Here is a 16,499-nt window from a genome sequence, read left to right on the forward strand (position 1 = left end):
TTCCTCTTTTCCCAGGCAAAAATGTTGTAGTGTGCTTTGTGCCGTGCTGTCAGTGGGGGTTTCTCACTTTGGGCAACTAAGGCACCACCCTAGATGAATCCTGTGCCCCCTTGGTCCTCCACAATGCTTCCATGTTCAGTTGCAGAGAGTGGAGGCTTCACTCTCCAGCTTTTCCCCATCAATATTCTCAAATCAGCCAATCCGCTGTTTTAAATTCCTAGCCAAAAGGAAACTATCACTATAGCCGGGGTCCCACCTACTGTCTCCGTGGAAGAAACAGAGCAAATGCATCAGTAAAATATGTGATATTCTACCATTTTGCTAGGACATCTGGTCCCCAAGAACTTGAAAGTTTTGCCTCCCCACCCTATTTTCCCAGTTTAGGTAGTTGTGACACTTGAATATACATAGGGAAGCAGTTCAAATTGACAGAGGAGACAGGGCAACGGCAACCCATAGCCAATCACAATGCTTTAAAATTCCTTCCCTTCAATAAAAAAGGATTCACGCGAGGGTGTCCTAAAGTGTGGAATGCCTTTCGCTAAGAGACCAGCTAAGGCCATACCTGAAATTGCCAATTGTGTGGACATAGATTGCGTCACTATATAATTTAGTTACCAGGGGACACCAGACTTAGTTGTATCTGGCTGGTATGAGGAGTTTCTTGCTACTGTTTTGTACTTATCACAGATAGACAATTAAGTTTTTGTTCGGCTTCCTGACTGATTCCTCCCTTTAAGCAAGTGTTCTACAACCTTAGTTCCCCAGATGTTTGTTACGACTACAACTCCCATAATCCCCAGCCAGCTTAGTCAATGGTCAGGGATGATGGGAGTTGTAGTCCAACAACATACAGAGGCCACAGGGTTGAATAATGCTTCTGCAAGGCATCCACAGCACCAGCTTTCTTTTGCCTTTCACAACAGCTTGATATTTGGACATTTAGCAGATGGAGCTTCCGGATGTTGAGATTTTTGTCTGGCAGGTGTTTAAAGCATTAAAAAAACTATGGGGGGGGGACACCAACTGTAACCACTCATTTCCCACAGTTAGGAGAAACCCAACACAAAAATCATTTCCCACAGTTAGGAGAAACCCAATACAAAAATCTTTCACACACGTCCCCTGGCATGTGGACTGGGGGATTACCTAGTACCAGGGCCTTCTCCAAACTGCAGGACCTGATATCCAAACTGCTTGCTGACATTGGAGGAGAACAGGGCTACTGGAGAGGTGTCAATATTGTCTCCCAGCGATGGTGATGGACCTGTGGAAAGAGGAGGTGCCATGTTTATTCAGAGTGGATGGAGTAAGAAGAAGCAGACCAGAAGTCATCTTCTTGTCATTTTCTAACGGCACCTAAGTTTGCCAGCTAGTCAGGGGGAAAAGAGACCTAGATTGTTCCTGTGCCATAGATAGCAGTTGGATTTGAATATCAGAAGGCAAAGTATTTCATGGCATGGAGATAAACATTGTTACCTAGTAATATCAGCAGGTCATGCTCCTGTTGAATGCACAAGAGCAGAGCAGAGTTGGTCAACTGACAACCCTAAACCACAGTTCAATTTCCTCCACAGGTCTGTGGGAAGAAGAGGTTGCACAATTGAAGTGGGTTTGGTGCTCTTGTGCAATAAACCCCTGTTTATTATTATTTTTGAGGTAAGGGAAGCAACAATAAAGTGCACTGTGAAGTGTGGAATGACAGTGATGTCATACAACCCGTGGAAACAAATCTGAATGCTCAATAAACAGCAATTCTCCATGCAAATTTTGTGCAAATAAATCAAGACAAATGCTTAAAAAAACAACAACAGGTTATCTGGAAGATGGAGTCAATTCTAAGCTTGACAGCCTGACTGAGTCCATCAGACAGCAGCTGAATACACTGCAAGAAAAAGCTAGACCTATTCTGCACTATACATTTAAAGCAGTATCGTACCACTTTAAAGAGTTAGGGCTACCCCCAAAGAACCCTGGGAACTGTGATCTGTTAAGGGTACTGAGGAGATTCCTGTTCCCCTCACAGAATTCCCTTGGGAGAGAGATTGATGGTTAAACCACTCTGAGACTTACAGTTCTGTGATGGGAGAATAGAACCTCTCAGAACCCTTAACAAACTACAGTTCCCAGGATTCTTAGGGGGGGCACCATGACTATTTAAAGCAGTATGATACTGCTTTAACTGCATAGTGCAGATGGTGCCCTAGATACAACAGGGCAGCCGCAAGGACTTAGGTACATTTAATTTCTTTCCATTCCCATTCGTTTCCCATTTCTGCTCCATTCACAAACTGAGCGGGAAGCGGTGGCCTATTTTTATCTGAAATGGAATGTGTCTTGAGAAAGGTGGTAGCTCAATGGTGGAGTATTTGCTTTCCATGTACAGGGTCCCAGGCATCATCAGATAAGGCTGAGAGAGACTCCCTACCTGAAACCTTGGGAAACTGCTGTCAGTCAGTATAATTAATACAGTGGTACCTCTGGTTAAGAACTTAATTAGTTCTGGAGGTCCGTTCTCAACCTGAAACTGTTCTTAACCTGAGGTACCACTTTAGCTAATGGGGCCTCCCGCCGCTGCCGTGCTGCTGCCGCCGCTCAATTTCTGTTCTCATCCTGAAGTAAAGTTCTTAACCCGAGGTACTATTTCTGGGTTAGCGGAGTCTGTAACTTGAAGCGTCTGTAACCCAAGGTACCACTATACTGAGATAGGTGGACCAATGGTCTGGCTGTGTGTATAGCAGTGGTGTGTGTGTGTGTGTGTGTGTGTGTGTGTGTGTGGCCAAATCCTGCCCTCCCCTCCACACTGCTTTTTGTGTTTTTTTTTTAAAAATGCACCCCACTTGGGTTGTGCCTTCATTTTAAAAACACAGCTCCCTTGTTACATTCATTTTGATTATAAAACCAAACGGAACTTCAAATGAATGAATTCATTTACTTTGCAGCCAGGCCACTCATTTCTCACTCCTTTCTTTTGAGATGAAAAACTGAAACAGCCTGTACCAGGTCGCAGAAAGATTACGGGTGCTGGAGTTGGTATATGCAAATATGTCTGGTTGGCCTTTATCTTTTCTGTCGAAAGTTAGGCGAAACCGAACCTTTTGGAAATGCAATAGAATGTGTGAAAATGTCACACTATTTGGATGGAAAACACGGAAGTTACAAGCAGGAGAAGAGCTGCCCTCTCACTGAAAGCAATGAGAAGGAGGGTGTTTTAAAACTGCCTTTGTGGCAAGGGATCTTTCTAATCCACCTGGAAGCTGGCATGTGATGTCTAGTGCCTTGAAGTAGCTGTAGACTACCCAAAATGTTGCACCGTTTGCATGGAAATGGCCGAAGTCACAGGGCACAGAAATAATCTTTGTTGCTGGGGCTTCCCCACAAACGTGAAGGGCTCCTATGTGGAAATTTCCCCTACATACTGGCTAAGTCACCTTGTGAATCTGAAGGAGGGAGTAGCCCCAGCAAAGGAATGAGAACATACCGCATTTATGCTCTCATGAAGAAACCAAGATTCCCAACCACAACTTTGGGTGCATCATAAAACCACAATATGAATTGAAACTAGAGATTGGTGCTTGCCCTTTTGTGGGTGCTGGTTCAATTCAAATATGCCAAAATGTTACAGTGCAGGCAGCAGCTAATTGTAGTACATACTGGAGATCATGCAAAGGTTGGCTGCATGCGACAAAGGAACTTGAGCCGGCCTTACCATGAGACACAGTAAGGCAACTGCCTCAGGCAGCAGCAGTGGGAGCAGCAGCCCTCCAGCCGTTCGCCCTGAGGACCCTAGCTGATCCCTTCCACTGGAGGACAGAGCTGTGTGTGCCCCCTACACTAGAATTCTGCCCTTAGGTGCAGTGGGGGAAGCTAACGTCACCATTGTTGAAGCAAGATTAAACTCTCAGTCCAGTGGGTTTCTGTACATGGATTGGGGATGGAGAACATGCAGGTGGAACGCACCATCTTATCCTCTGCCTCAGGCAGCAAAATGTCTTGGAACAGCCCTAACAAGGAAAAAAAAATTATCTGGGCTTTGAAACAGCAGCTGATCCTTGATGCAAACTAATGTGGAAATGTAGAGAAGTGAACTTAAATGAGAGACAAGGAGACGACACAATTGACACTTTCGCCCATGACCTTCTTCCAACAAGGGAACCAGACTGCACCCTTGGGAATTCTCCCCACTTGGAGCATTGGGGCCGTGTTAAAAAAAACAAACAAAACTGTTTGGCTACAATGTATTTCCAGTATAATCCAACAGAGAAGTGGGCAGGGGTAACATCATTGTGGAGGATAGGCTTCTGTGAAGTAAATGAATCGTGCAGACAAGAGACCCTTTGTGCACATGGTTTCTCCTGGGTGAACAGCCCAGCACATGTTTTGCATCATAGGCACTGGATCCTAGAGGCCAAAGCACTTTTGGGGTGTGTGTGGGGGGGGGGTCATTTTTGAGGAGTCTGGGCCCACGCAATGTTTGAGGACGTTCAGCTATGCCCCCTGGCTCCTCCCAACATTGGTCACCAGGACCCCCTTAATCATGCTAAGAAGCTGATGCCTCTGTTTTGCATACAGAGAATTCAAGGTCCAGACTCTATCTTCTCCAACTAAAAGGATCTTGGGTAGCAGAACTAGGAAAGACCTATGCAATGGGGAGCTGCTTGTACTGGGCTAGATGGATCAACAGGTCAGCTTCCTATATCCCAAAGTCACCACACTTCTTTGAAGAGCTCAGTCCAAAGCCTTGGTCCCACTGCAAAGAAGGCCCCGCTCTGTAGCTTCCGAGCCTTCTGTTTGAAGGTCTTAAGAGGTGGTGTGCAGGAAGAAGCGCTCTCTGATCTTATCTCTCCATCTTTCGCACGGAAATTAATAGGAACTCACACTTCTTTAAAAAGACATAGCTATTTCACACTCTTTCTAATTATAAGCGAACAGCATTATGTGAGTCCTACAAAGGTTTCACACTCAAATATCCTTACCCTGTAGGGGGATTTATATTTTTGAAACCCCTCTCAGATAGGCCTCTCTTTTTCTGTTTACTTACCAATACATTTCCCTTCGTCCCAAAGTAATTGTGCAGAGGATTACAGCCTCAGAACTCCTTTAATCACACAACAGTCCAAATTTGGGGGTGGTTTTTTCGCATGCTAACAAAAAACCCTGCTGCTTTCTTTGTTTACCAGCTGACTGGAATCAGAAGATATATAATGAAAGAGGAAGGATTGTCTTCTGTGTTGAAATATTTGCAGATAAACAAAAGTGCAAAGGCTGCAGTCTGCCAGGAATGAGGGCTTTAACATCAGGATGGATCAGATTTCAGTATTTCCCCTTCCCACAGAGTTGCCAACTTTTAAATACTAGCCCTGCTCCTGTGTGGCCTAATTTAGCAATCTGTGGTTTACCTGAGATGGAGATGATCTGACAGGAAAATCTTCCTGTGCTACTGTTTTGGCATATCTGGCTGCAGTAGTGGCCCCCAGGTTCTGGAATGAGCAGAGCCAGCGAGAAAGTTGGCATCAAATGTTCTTCAAACAAGAAGAACCAATAGAGTCAATTCCAAAAACATTAGAAGAGATTTTTAAAAATGGTGAAATAGCAGATCTTAAAATTAACAAAGATAAAACCAAACTCCTGGTAAAAAATATGACTGATGAGAGTAAAAATAAATTACAAAATATATCAGGTCTAAAGATCAAAAAGAAGGTTAAGTATTTAGGTATATGGTTAACAGCAAATAATATGAATCTATATAAATATAACTATTTGAAAACCTGGGGGGATATTAAAATAAATTCGCAAATATGGGGTAGAATGAAACTTTCATTGCTGGGCAGAGTGTTAATCACAAAGATGAATGTATTAAAAAATATATTTATAAATATATCTGGCAAGGGGGGAAAAACCAATAATAAAATATAAAATACCAATAGACACGAAAGATAGAGGATGTTTCTCCCTGTCGGATATGAGATTATATTATGAAGCATCTTGTCTGTGCTGTTTGAAGGAATGGTTGCTATTGAAGAATCCACATATTTTACATTTGGAAGGTCACAATAATATTTTTGGTTGGCACGCTTATCATCTGTGGTATGAAAAGGTGAAACCATATAATTAGGGGGAAAATGTATAGAATATGGGACAAATATATAAAAAAAATGGAAACTAAAACACCACTTTGGCTTTCACCTTTGGAAGCAATAGCGGTGAAAAAGAAAACTATGATGGGAAGTTGGGCGACTTATAGAAATTTATTAAGAGAGGAGGGTGGAGAATTTAAATTAAAAGTTTAAGGATTTACCAGGAATGCTGACAACATGGTTACAATATCATCAACAACAGCTCTCCAGGATTTCAGTCTGGGGACAATCCCTAGAGCTGCCGGGAACTGAACCTGCAAAAGATGCTTTGCCACTCAGCTCTGACCCTTTCCCAAATATAGCTGCTCGGAGTGCTCCTGGTCAGGATTCCAGCTGCTCCATTTCCCCCCACCACCCTATTTTATGTCCCACCATTATAGTCAGGCAGCATGCCAGTAAAGGGTTGGGTTTTTGGAAGATGCCTGTGCGTGAATTTGTTTTATGTGTGTAGATCAGTGCACACTGACCACCGCACAGTCTTCGCAGTAGGGCTCTGTTCTGATGGCATGAAGTAGTCACCACAAACCGGTAGATTCCTATCTGCTGCAGCCTTCATCCGCCTTCACAGCCGTTGTAACATCCCACTTGTTATCATCCGCCTGTTCTGCTGTTGAGGACTTCTTGGATCATTCTTTGTCTGGCCCCTTCCCTTTGACCTTACCCCCTTGGGTGACCCTGCTGGGAGTACGAGATTCCCGACGGCTTCGCTCACAAGGGTCATAGGAACATGCAAGCCCACTCACCACAACAAGGTGATGATCCAGCGAGTAAAACAGCAATGTAAAATCACACAAAAGCCAATGAAAGTGAACAAAGCAAAGAATAAAAAAAAAAATATCCAGGGGATTCAAACATAAAACAAGGTCCAATATTATGGGCTTGAGAAAGCCTGGGTGAAAAGATCAGCCTTATCACAAGAGAACTGATGTAATGGACGGTTGCTACTTCAGGTATGGCAGAGGGAAGGGCATTGCACAGAACAGGGGAAACAACAGAAAATGCCCATTTTCAGGTCACTACTCAGGGATCATATTCTTCAGGGTGCGGTGCCATGGGTAGAATTTGCCCAAATGATCTAAGTTAGTGAGGGCCAAATGTGGCCCTCCAGCTGTTTTGGGACTACAACTCCCATCATCCCTAGCTAACAGGACCAGTGGTCAGGGATGATGGGAACTGTAGTCCCAAAACAGCTGGAGGGCCAAGTTTGGCCATCACTGATCTAGGTCACCTCCTCCTGAGTTGTTCAGGGCTGATCAGCAGTCAGTGCAGTTTCCCCAGCACAGGGATGATATGCTCCACTCTGCAATCTGGCCTGCTGCGTTGATTCTGCCCCAGCTGCAGGTGTGCAAGCCTTGTGCTGCTGCACTTCTGCAAACCTTGGAGTTTCCCCGAGTCAGCCAATCGCTCCTTCTTATGTGTGGGCACTGCCAAGCTGGCTTCCGAGGCAACCGGTGCCTGAGTGCACATCTTATTTCAAAACAGAAACTTCCCTTCCAAGAAGCCCCAGCTAAGATTTGTTGCAATTGAGATCCAACTACAAGGTGAAAAATATTTGATTGTAGGAGTATATGCACCAAATGAGGGGAAATCTGAATTTTTTAAGAAACTGCATGAGACATTACTGGACTATATGGACTATAACATCATTTTGATGGGAGATATGAATGGAGTGGTATCTACTAACATGGATAAGTCGCAAAGACAGGTGGTAACTAAAGACGGCAGACTACCAAAAACCTTTTTTGAACTAGTTGACAATATGGATCTTACTGATATTTGGAGAACTAAGAACCCCCTTGGAAGAGAGGGAACATTCTTCTCTGAAGCCAATATGACCTGGACAAGAATTGATCAAATATGGATAACTAGAGGACTGGCACCTAAGACACGAAAAGTGGAAATTTGCCCAAAAACTTGCTCCGACCACAATGCAGTGAAGATGGAGATGAAACTAATGCCAATCGGTTCTTTTAGATGGAGAATGAATGACACCCTGTTTAGAGACCAGGAGGTGACTAAGAAGGCCCAAAAAACTTTGAGAGACTATTTCGAGATAAATTTGAACACTACGGTGGAAAAAAGAACAATCTGGGACGCAGGCAAAGCGGTCATGAGAGGGTTTCTGATTCAACAGAATGCAATAAAGAAGAGAACCCAAAATGAGAAAAAAGATAAAATTCTGGAAAAAATAAAAGAAGGAGAGAAGAGACTAAGAGCGAAACCAAAATCCCAAGAGATTCTGAGAGAAATTAAGTTATATCAAGTACAATATATGAAAATGATAAATCAGGAAGTGGAATGGAAAATTAAGCAGATGAGACAAAAGTCCTTTGAATCGGCTAACAAATGTGGGAAACTGCTAGCATGGCAGATGAAGAAAAGACAGAAATTAAATACTATTACAAATTTGGAGGTAAATGGAAAGATCATACAGAATCCATTGGAAATTAGAAACTGCTTCCAGAGATACTTTAAACAACTCTACACACAAGGGCCACAGAAAGAGGCCGAGTTAGACCAATTCCTGAGGAAAAATGGATTACAAAAAATTTCTCAAGAAAAAAAGATATTGTTGAGTGACAAAATTACAGAACAGGAAGTGGCGGGTGCCATTCAAAATATGCAGTTGGGTAAATCTCCAGGACCAGATGGTTTAACCTCCAAATATTATAGAGTTTTGAAAGATTGGTTAATTTGGCCACTAATGGAGGTGTGCAATGAGATATTAGAGGGGAAAAAGGCGTCGGAGTCGTGGCAGGAAGCTTACATTACACTTATACCGAAAACTGAGTCTGAAAAGACGCAACTTAAGAACTACCGCCCCATATCCCTCCTTAATGTGGATTATAAAATATTTGCTGACATTTTGGCTAATAGGTTAAAAAAAGTACTATTGGAAGAGATCCATAAGGATCAAGCTGGCTTCCTCCCGGGTAGACACTTGTCGGACAATACAAGGAACATAATTAACATTTTGGAGAAGTTGCAAGTGAATATAAATACCAAAGCAGTTCTAATCTTCATAGACGCGGAGAAAGCCTTTGACAACATTTCTTGGAGTTTTATGAAGAAAAATCTTCAGGGGATGGGGGTGGGTCAAGGGTTTGAAAATGGTATAAGTGCAATTTATTCAGATCAAAAGGCTAAAGTAATTGTTAATAATGTGGTGACAGAGGGATTCAAGATAGAGAAAGGTACACGACAAGGCTGCCCAATTTCCCCATTGTTGTTTATATCAGTCCTGGAGGTACTATTGAACATGATTAGAAGGGACCGTCTGATTAAAGGCATTCAGGTCGGAGCTAAGCAATATAAATTGAAAGCATTCGCAGATGACTTAGTCTTAACATTACAGGAGCCAGAATCTAGTTCGAAAAGAGTTTTGGAAGTGATTCAAGAATTTGGGCAGATGGCTGGTTTTAAGTTGAACAAGTCAAAAACTAAAGTTCTTGAGAAAAATTTAACACCGATCGAGAAAGAAAGGTTTCAGAAGGAGACAGGCCTAACAATAATAAAGAAGGTCAAATATTTGGGGGTCAACATGACTGCTAAGAACTTAAACTTATTTAAAGATAATTATGAGAAATGTTGGTCAGAAGTGAAGAAAGATTTAGAGATATGGTCAAACCTGAAGCTTTCCTTGTTGGGCAGAATTGCGGCTATAAAAATGAATGTATTGCCAAAGATGTTATTTCTGTTTCAATCCTTGCAAATTCTAGACAAAATGGACTGTTTCAAGAAGTGGCAGAGAGATATCTCTAGATTTGTCTGGCAGGGCAAGAAGCCCAGAATAAAATATAAAATACTAACTGATGCTAAAGAAAGAGGTGGATTTGCCCTGCCAGACCTGAAACTTTATTATGAATCGGCCGCATTTTGTTGGCTGAAAGAATGGCTGCTTCTTGAAAACACAGACATTTTGGATTTAGAAGGTTTTAACAATGTTTTTGGGTGGCATGCATATTTGTGGTACGACAAGGTTAAAGCTCATAAAGCATTTAAAAACCATATTGTCAGGAAAGCATTGTTTAACGTCTGGTTAAGATATAAAGACTTATTGGAGAATAAAACCCCAAGGTGGTTGTCACCAATGGAGGCAAAGGCACTCAAAAAGTCCAATATGGAGGCCAAATGGCCGAAATATTGGGAAATATTGGAACAAGAAGGAGATAAATTGAAATTGCAGAGTTTTGAGAAATTAAAAGATAAGGTGCGAGATTGGCTGCACTATTTTCAAATAAGAGAAGCCTATAACATGGATAAAAAAATAGGTTTCCAGGTGGAAAAATCAAAATTGGAAACTGAGTTGTTAGAACCCAAAACTAAAATACTTTCAAGAATGTATAACTTGCTGCTAAAATGGAATACGCAGGATGAAACGGTTAAATCTGCTATGATTAAATGGGCACAAGATGTTGGTCATAACATTATGTTTGCTGACTGGGAACAGTTGTGGACCACAGGTATGAAATTTACGGCATGTAATGCCTTAAGAGAGAATATTATGAAAATGATATACAGGTGGTACATGACCCCAGTCAAGCTTGCAAAAATCTACCATCTGCCCGACAATAAATGTTGGAAGTGTAAAGAAAATGAAGGAACATTCTTTCACCTTTGGTGGACATGCCCAAAGATTAAGGCTTTCTGGGAGATGATATACAACGAAATGAAAAAAATATTTAAATATACATTTCTTAAGAAGCCAGAGGCCTTTCTCCTGGGCATGGTGGGCCAATTGGTGCCAAAGAAGGACAGAATTTTCTTTATGTACGCAACAACAGCAGCAAGAATTCTTATCGCAAAGTATTGGAAGACACAAGAGCTACCCACCCTGGAAGAGTGGCAGATGAAGGTGATGGACTATATGGAATTGGCAGAAATGACTGGCAGAATCCGAGACCTGGGAGAAGAGTTGGTGGAAGAAGACTGGAAGAAATTTAAAGACTATCTTCAGAAATACTATAAAATTAATGAATGCTAAAACTGTGCTTGGATTGGTTATAAGTGGTAATTAGTGATAAAAGTTAATAAGATTATGCAAAAAAAGGCATTGATGATTGGCTGAAAATATTGATATAGAATGTGTTATGGTATAAAGCTTAAATATTTGAAAAAGGGTAAGAATTTGCTGAATTAAATATCTAAACGGGAATACAAAAGGGGGGAGGGGGGAGGAGGTCAAGAACATAAGTATATGAATTTGAGGTCATTGGGAATAATGGATTTGTTTTTATTTTTTGTTCTTTGTTTAAATTTAATTTTTCTTAATTAGTTGTGATTTTTTTCTTGTATCTCTGTGTGTTTCTTTTTTCTGTAACTTATGGTTTTTTTTTATTTTGAGAATCTCTACTTTTCTTTTCTGTAAAACTTTAATAAAAATTTATTTAAAAAAAAAAAAAAAAGAAGCCCCAGCTAAGGGCTGCCATTCGTTGTAATGCAAATCCTGAGATTACTTAATACTAAGATTCGTGTGCCCAGAAAACAGTGTGGACTAGGCAGCTGTTATGCTTTTAATGGTTGCAGACTGCAAAATCAACAGCAACAGGAAGTGATGCTTTTCACAGTCCTTGTCTGCTAATCTCTGCAGATCATTATTTTGGGCCAGGAAACAAACACAAAACATGCAACTTTTTAACCACCCTAATGATCTTTTACTTATCTATCATCACCATGTTTTCTTTCTAACAGGAGTCTTGCTAGATGTCATTTCCATTCCAAGAAAATATGTAATTTCCATTCCAATAAAAATGACTGTACTCTGCCTGGCAAGGCACACTCACAAACGCAGGAGTGCCCCCCCCTCCCAACAGTGGTGCTGTGGGGTGACGCAAAACATCTTGTCATTTCAGGTTATTTTAGACCTTGGATTCTATGGTCTTATGGAGGAGCCCCTCTTTAGATGGTAAAGTTGCATTTCCCCCCACTTACATAGAAACGTGGTCAGCCAGTGTAGGAGTGCACATATCCAGAGTGTGGGGGTCAGGTGGGATTACTATGAGGAATTATAAAATATGCATCAAGCCATTGTGTCCGCTATGAAAGCATGGCGTTGATTGGGTTTGATTCATTGACAATAATTTCTGATCAACTCCCACAAGCCTCTGCATTTCTGGCCATTTTCTCTACTGTTCATTTTCTACGCCTGACAGGCATGTATCAGCATTCTAAATACACAGGCCAGTTGCTTCATCAGGCATCCTGAGCCATAAAAGATAGTAGGTAGGTCCTTTGATGTAGTTTGTTAATCTTTAGATAAATCTTAAGGGCCAGGAAGAGTGTTCACAAAGAGATGGTAAATACTACCCAGCCTTCCTTTTTTTTTATTTTAATAATTTTTATTAACTGGCCAATCACATCAAATTAAATCACATCACATAATTACAAATTACAAAGCCAAATTTTTAAATTTTGTTGGGGGAACCCATACTTCAAGATCCAAAGGGGGATTCAAATCATCTTCTTATTACTGCGTTAATGTCCAAATCAGTCCCAATCAGTCCAGACAAAGTTCATAATTCTATCCAGTCTTATCTTGGTGTTTCCACATCATATCTTGTTCATATAATTTCTATTTTTCCTTTACAATCTCTTCTGTTAGTCTCCTTAAGCCGATACGCAAAATAATAATCCTGTGTGGATTTCCCGTTCCTCCACTAAGTCCAGATGGTTTCCATATATCTCCTTCGTAGATAGCATCGCTCTTTCCATCATAAGTTTGGCATTTGTCGCTCTTAAGTCCCACCGAGGAGTTGATCCACGATATGTAAACAACTCTATTTCTCTCTTTCTCCTCCCAGACCCAAGAGCTCCAACAATGCCTCCCAAAATGGCGACGGCATTTTTAACTGCGTCATTCCAAAACTCTTAGCTTTCCAGCTTCATCTTGAAACATTGCTTTGGTTCGAAAGTTTATCTCCACACAGCCTTAAATCCACAGCTTAAGTCCTTAGTTTCTGACTCATTAGGGGAGGGGATTCTTGTTAAATCACATAAGAAAAAGGAAGGCAGGTTTTTCCCCCCTCCCCCCTCAGTCATTTGTCGTACCGTATCTTGACGTATCTTCTCATATTTTATTCTTGTCTTGTTATCAGAGATCTCTTCTGTCAGCAGTCTTTACTCCCCTTTTTCCTTGAAGCATGTGCAATTTATCTCGTCCAAATTGTTTCTTTTGAAGATGCTTGCAACTAGCGGCGCGAATCAGGGACGGCGTCCAGGAGTGCCGGAATCCCACAGGAGGGCTTTGTGCCTAGTGCCCCCACCCCCACAAATTCGGGGGTGGTATAGGGCACAGCAGGCAAGGGCCGTCCCCCCCACAATCCTGGGGGGGTTAAGGAGGCTAATTACCCCCATCATAGCCTCCAAATTACCTCGTGTGGGTCGGAGAGATGTTATTGTCAGCCATCTTCCGATGCGCCACCTAGTGGCCCCCCTCCAATACTACCCAGCCTTCCTTTCTTTATTGCTGTTTATGACCTCTGGGTTTGCTGAATGCATTCTTCCTTTTTAGTTCTGTTTTATTTACCCCAGAAGTATGCATGCTTAAATTACTTTTGTAGTGTAACTTTGTCCCCACGTGGGGTTTTTTTAAATGCTCAGAGGAAATCTGATTGGTTCTTACGAACACTGGGTAAAATGTTCTTTTGTGAATAAAATGACCTGGGCCGGAGGGTGGACAGGAATTATTATTATACGCACTCCTCCCAGAGTCTTGCTGGTCTTGTGTGTGTGTATTTTATCAGAGTCCAATCCTTCCTTTGCTTTGGCAACGCCACAGCCAGCAAATGTCAGGAGGTGCCCTGTGCATTCAGCTGAGTGGAAGCCCCCTGGGCATTTGCCCCAAAGTCCTGCCCTGATGATGCCACTGCCACCCAGGAAGAGAGCCAGCAGCCTTTCTGCCTTGGCAACAGAAGTCACTCACCTATCAGGCTGCATACAAACTGTGCATTTTTAAACCACTCCTCCCTACTGCCACCACCAGAGAATCCTGGAAACTGCAGTTTGTTAAGGGTCCTGGGAAGTGTAGGGCTCCAAGAGGCATATGATGGTCCCCAGTATTATTATGGGGGGGGGGAGTCATGTGCTTTAAATATATGGTGTTTATGCAGCCTCAGAGAGAAATCTACACACACACACACATCATTCTGGTAAGAGGGCTAGTTGCAACATTTCCTCATTCTGACCCCCTCTTTCTCCCCAGCCACAGATGAAGGGCGTACCCCTGCTTTCTCACACCCTGAGGGTTGCCAGCTTCTCAAGTGGTCGCTGTAGCTGCCTCTGCCTTTAATGATGACACCCTGCTGTACAAACAGTCGCAAAATGGTTCTCAAAGGGTGGGGCGGGCCACACTTGGTGTGGAAGGAGAGGATGGCAAGTGTGGCAAGAAGGTTCAATACACATTTAAAGATTTCAGTATAGTATAGTATAGTACAGTATAGTATAGCTTGTGTGTATACACACAACCACAACCACCACCACCACCACCACCACAACAACACCAGAAACAGCATCCATGCCTCTCTTCAAGAGCATTGGCTATTCTTCTAAACTTCTCCACAACGTATTGTTATGAACAGGGTTTTTCAACTTTGCCCAATATGAAAGGTCAGAAAAGTGAAGCTTCTTTGAGTTGATGAGATGAAAGTTTGCTTGTCTCAAATTAGACCGAATATAAATGAAATTTCCTGGCAAAAGCAAGCTCACACCTCTCATTCAGTTTGTATACATGCTTAAGGTACATAAGGCTTCTGTAAAATTAAATTTGGGGGAAGATTCACGTTCTTACATAGCTGCCTTGTTTTATACTTTATGGATGTCCCGTGATCATATTATAAAGTAGTTGTGTCGTGTGTTATAAATCAAGCGCTGTTGGGAGTTGTTTTCCATTGTATTTCTTATCAATGAAAAATTTGGTGCAGCACGAGCACATTTTTATTCTGAAGTGTGGCCCAGAGAAACTGTTCTGAGAACCACTACACTAACTGAAAATGTTTTATTTCCATAATTCAAACTTTTGACTGCCAGTTCCTCCATATATTAAGGCTGGTGGGACCTTCTGTGTGGCAAGCAAGCACTCTGCTTGCGGCTCTTTTGCACAATAAGCTGTTAGAAGCACAGGAGCGGGGCGGGGGGTGCACACGCGTGACTTGAGTCACCTGGAAGCCATTCTTCTTAACCAGGGAGATTCTGGGTGAGAGGTTGGAACGGGAGGATCTCTCAGTTTTGTTCCTCTGAGGTTTCTCATTTTTCTAGTCAGAAATTCAGTTCTCCACATTTTGCAGCAATCTACTTTTTAAAAAATTCCTATGAAAATTCACCTGCATTTTAATACGGCTTTCTTCTCAGAATCAGTTTTTTTGTTTGTTTGTTTGCAGTTTTGACTAATGCACTCATTTATGGACGTGATTCCCCACAATATTATGCATTTTTGCATGTTATTTTCACAAACGTCTTAATTTGTACGCACGCTTTCTCCTAATATATGCGTTTTTGCTTGGAGAAGCGCATCACAACATCCAGAGAGGTGTGCACTGTGAAGGATAGACGCATTTCAGTTCTCCTACTGTTCTGGAATGTGAGAATCTGATAGGTTCGGTTTTAAATGTGAACCGAATCGAATTTCTCCACCCTTGCTGGGAGATGGTGAAGCAGTGACTAGTCAGTTTAAAATTATAGTACGATAAACTCACAAACAGGATTTGAGCTATGAGAAACAGAAGTAATTAGATTATAATATTGTTATGATTTAATAGAAGACAGGGTGCAGCAGAAGGGGAGAAACAACATGGAAAACAGGGTGCAAAAATAAAAGACAAAATTGTGTTTTGATTGTACATGTTAAAAATGTTGAAACTTAATAAAACAGAATTGGAAAAAAAGAAGAAAGGCAGAAGCAGATTAATCTCTCTCTCTCCCCCCCCCCTCCCTCTCCAAAACATTGATGACAAGTTTTGCAGGCAACATTCCTGTGCTCTGGGCTGTTGCTAACACAACAGCAGCACCTCTAAAGTATCTGGCAGCTCTTAAGCTGCTGACAGTGGCAGATCACACCAAGATACCGACAGAATGACTTGATGTGCGTTCAGCCGACTTCCTCCCTGTGGCAGCAGCCCAGGCTTTTAAGACCCACACTGGTTTGCCTGAAAGTAGGCTTGCGGCTTTGTTACCACCACCACCAACACTGCTGTGAGAGTGGTTCTCACACTCTTGCTGAAGAAGCAGAAGTAGAGTAGGGACAGCTGAAAAATGACTGTAGGCCAGTGGCAGGGCATCTGCTTGGCATGCAGATGTTGCCAGGTTCGATTCCTGGCATCTCCCGGTAGGGCCGGGAGAAGCCTCTGCCTGGAAGCCTGGAGAGTTTCC

The 16,499-nt window shown here is 42.2% G+C and overlaps 1 protein-coding gene across 1 annotated transcript in view; it reads right to left on the reverse strand.

Annotated features, from left to right (window-relative positions):
- The window catches only part of ITGAL (integrin subunit alpha L), a 48,951-nt gene that overhangs the window by 29,192 nt on the left and 3,260 nt on the right, over positions 1-16,499 (reverse strand). Inside the window, exon 2 of the mRNA XM_083584306.1 lies at positions 1,150-1,267. Coding sequence (XP_083440432.1) covers positions 1,150-1,267 — 118 coding nt within the window. The remainder of the gene's footprint in view (positions 1-1,149; positions 1,268-16,499) is intronic.

This window comes from Podarcis filfolensis (genome assembly GCF_964270895.1).
Source record: "Podarcis filfolensis genome assembly, chromosome: 13".
NCBI classification, from domain to species: Eukaryota; Metazoa; Chordata; class Lepidosauria; order Squamata; family Lacertidae; genus Podarcis; species Podarcis filfolensis.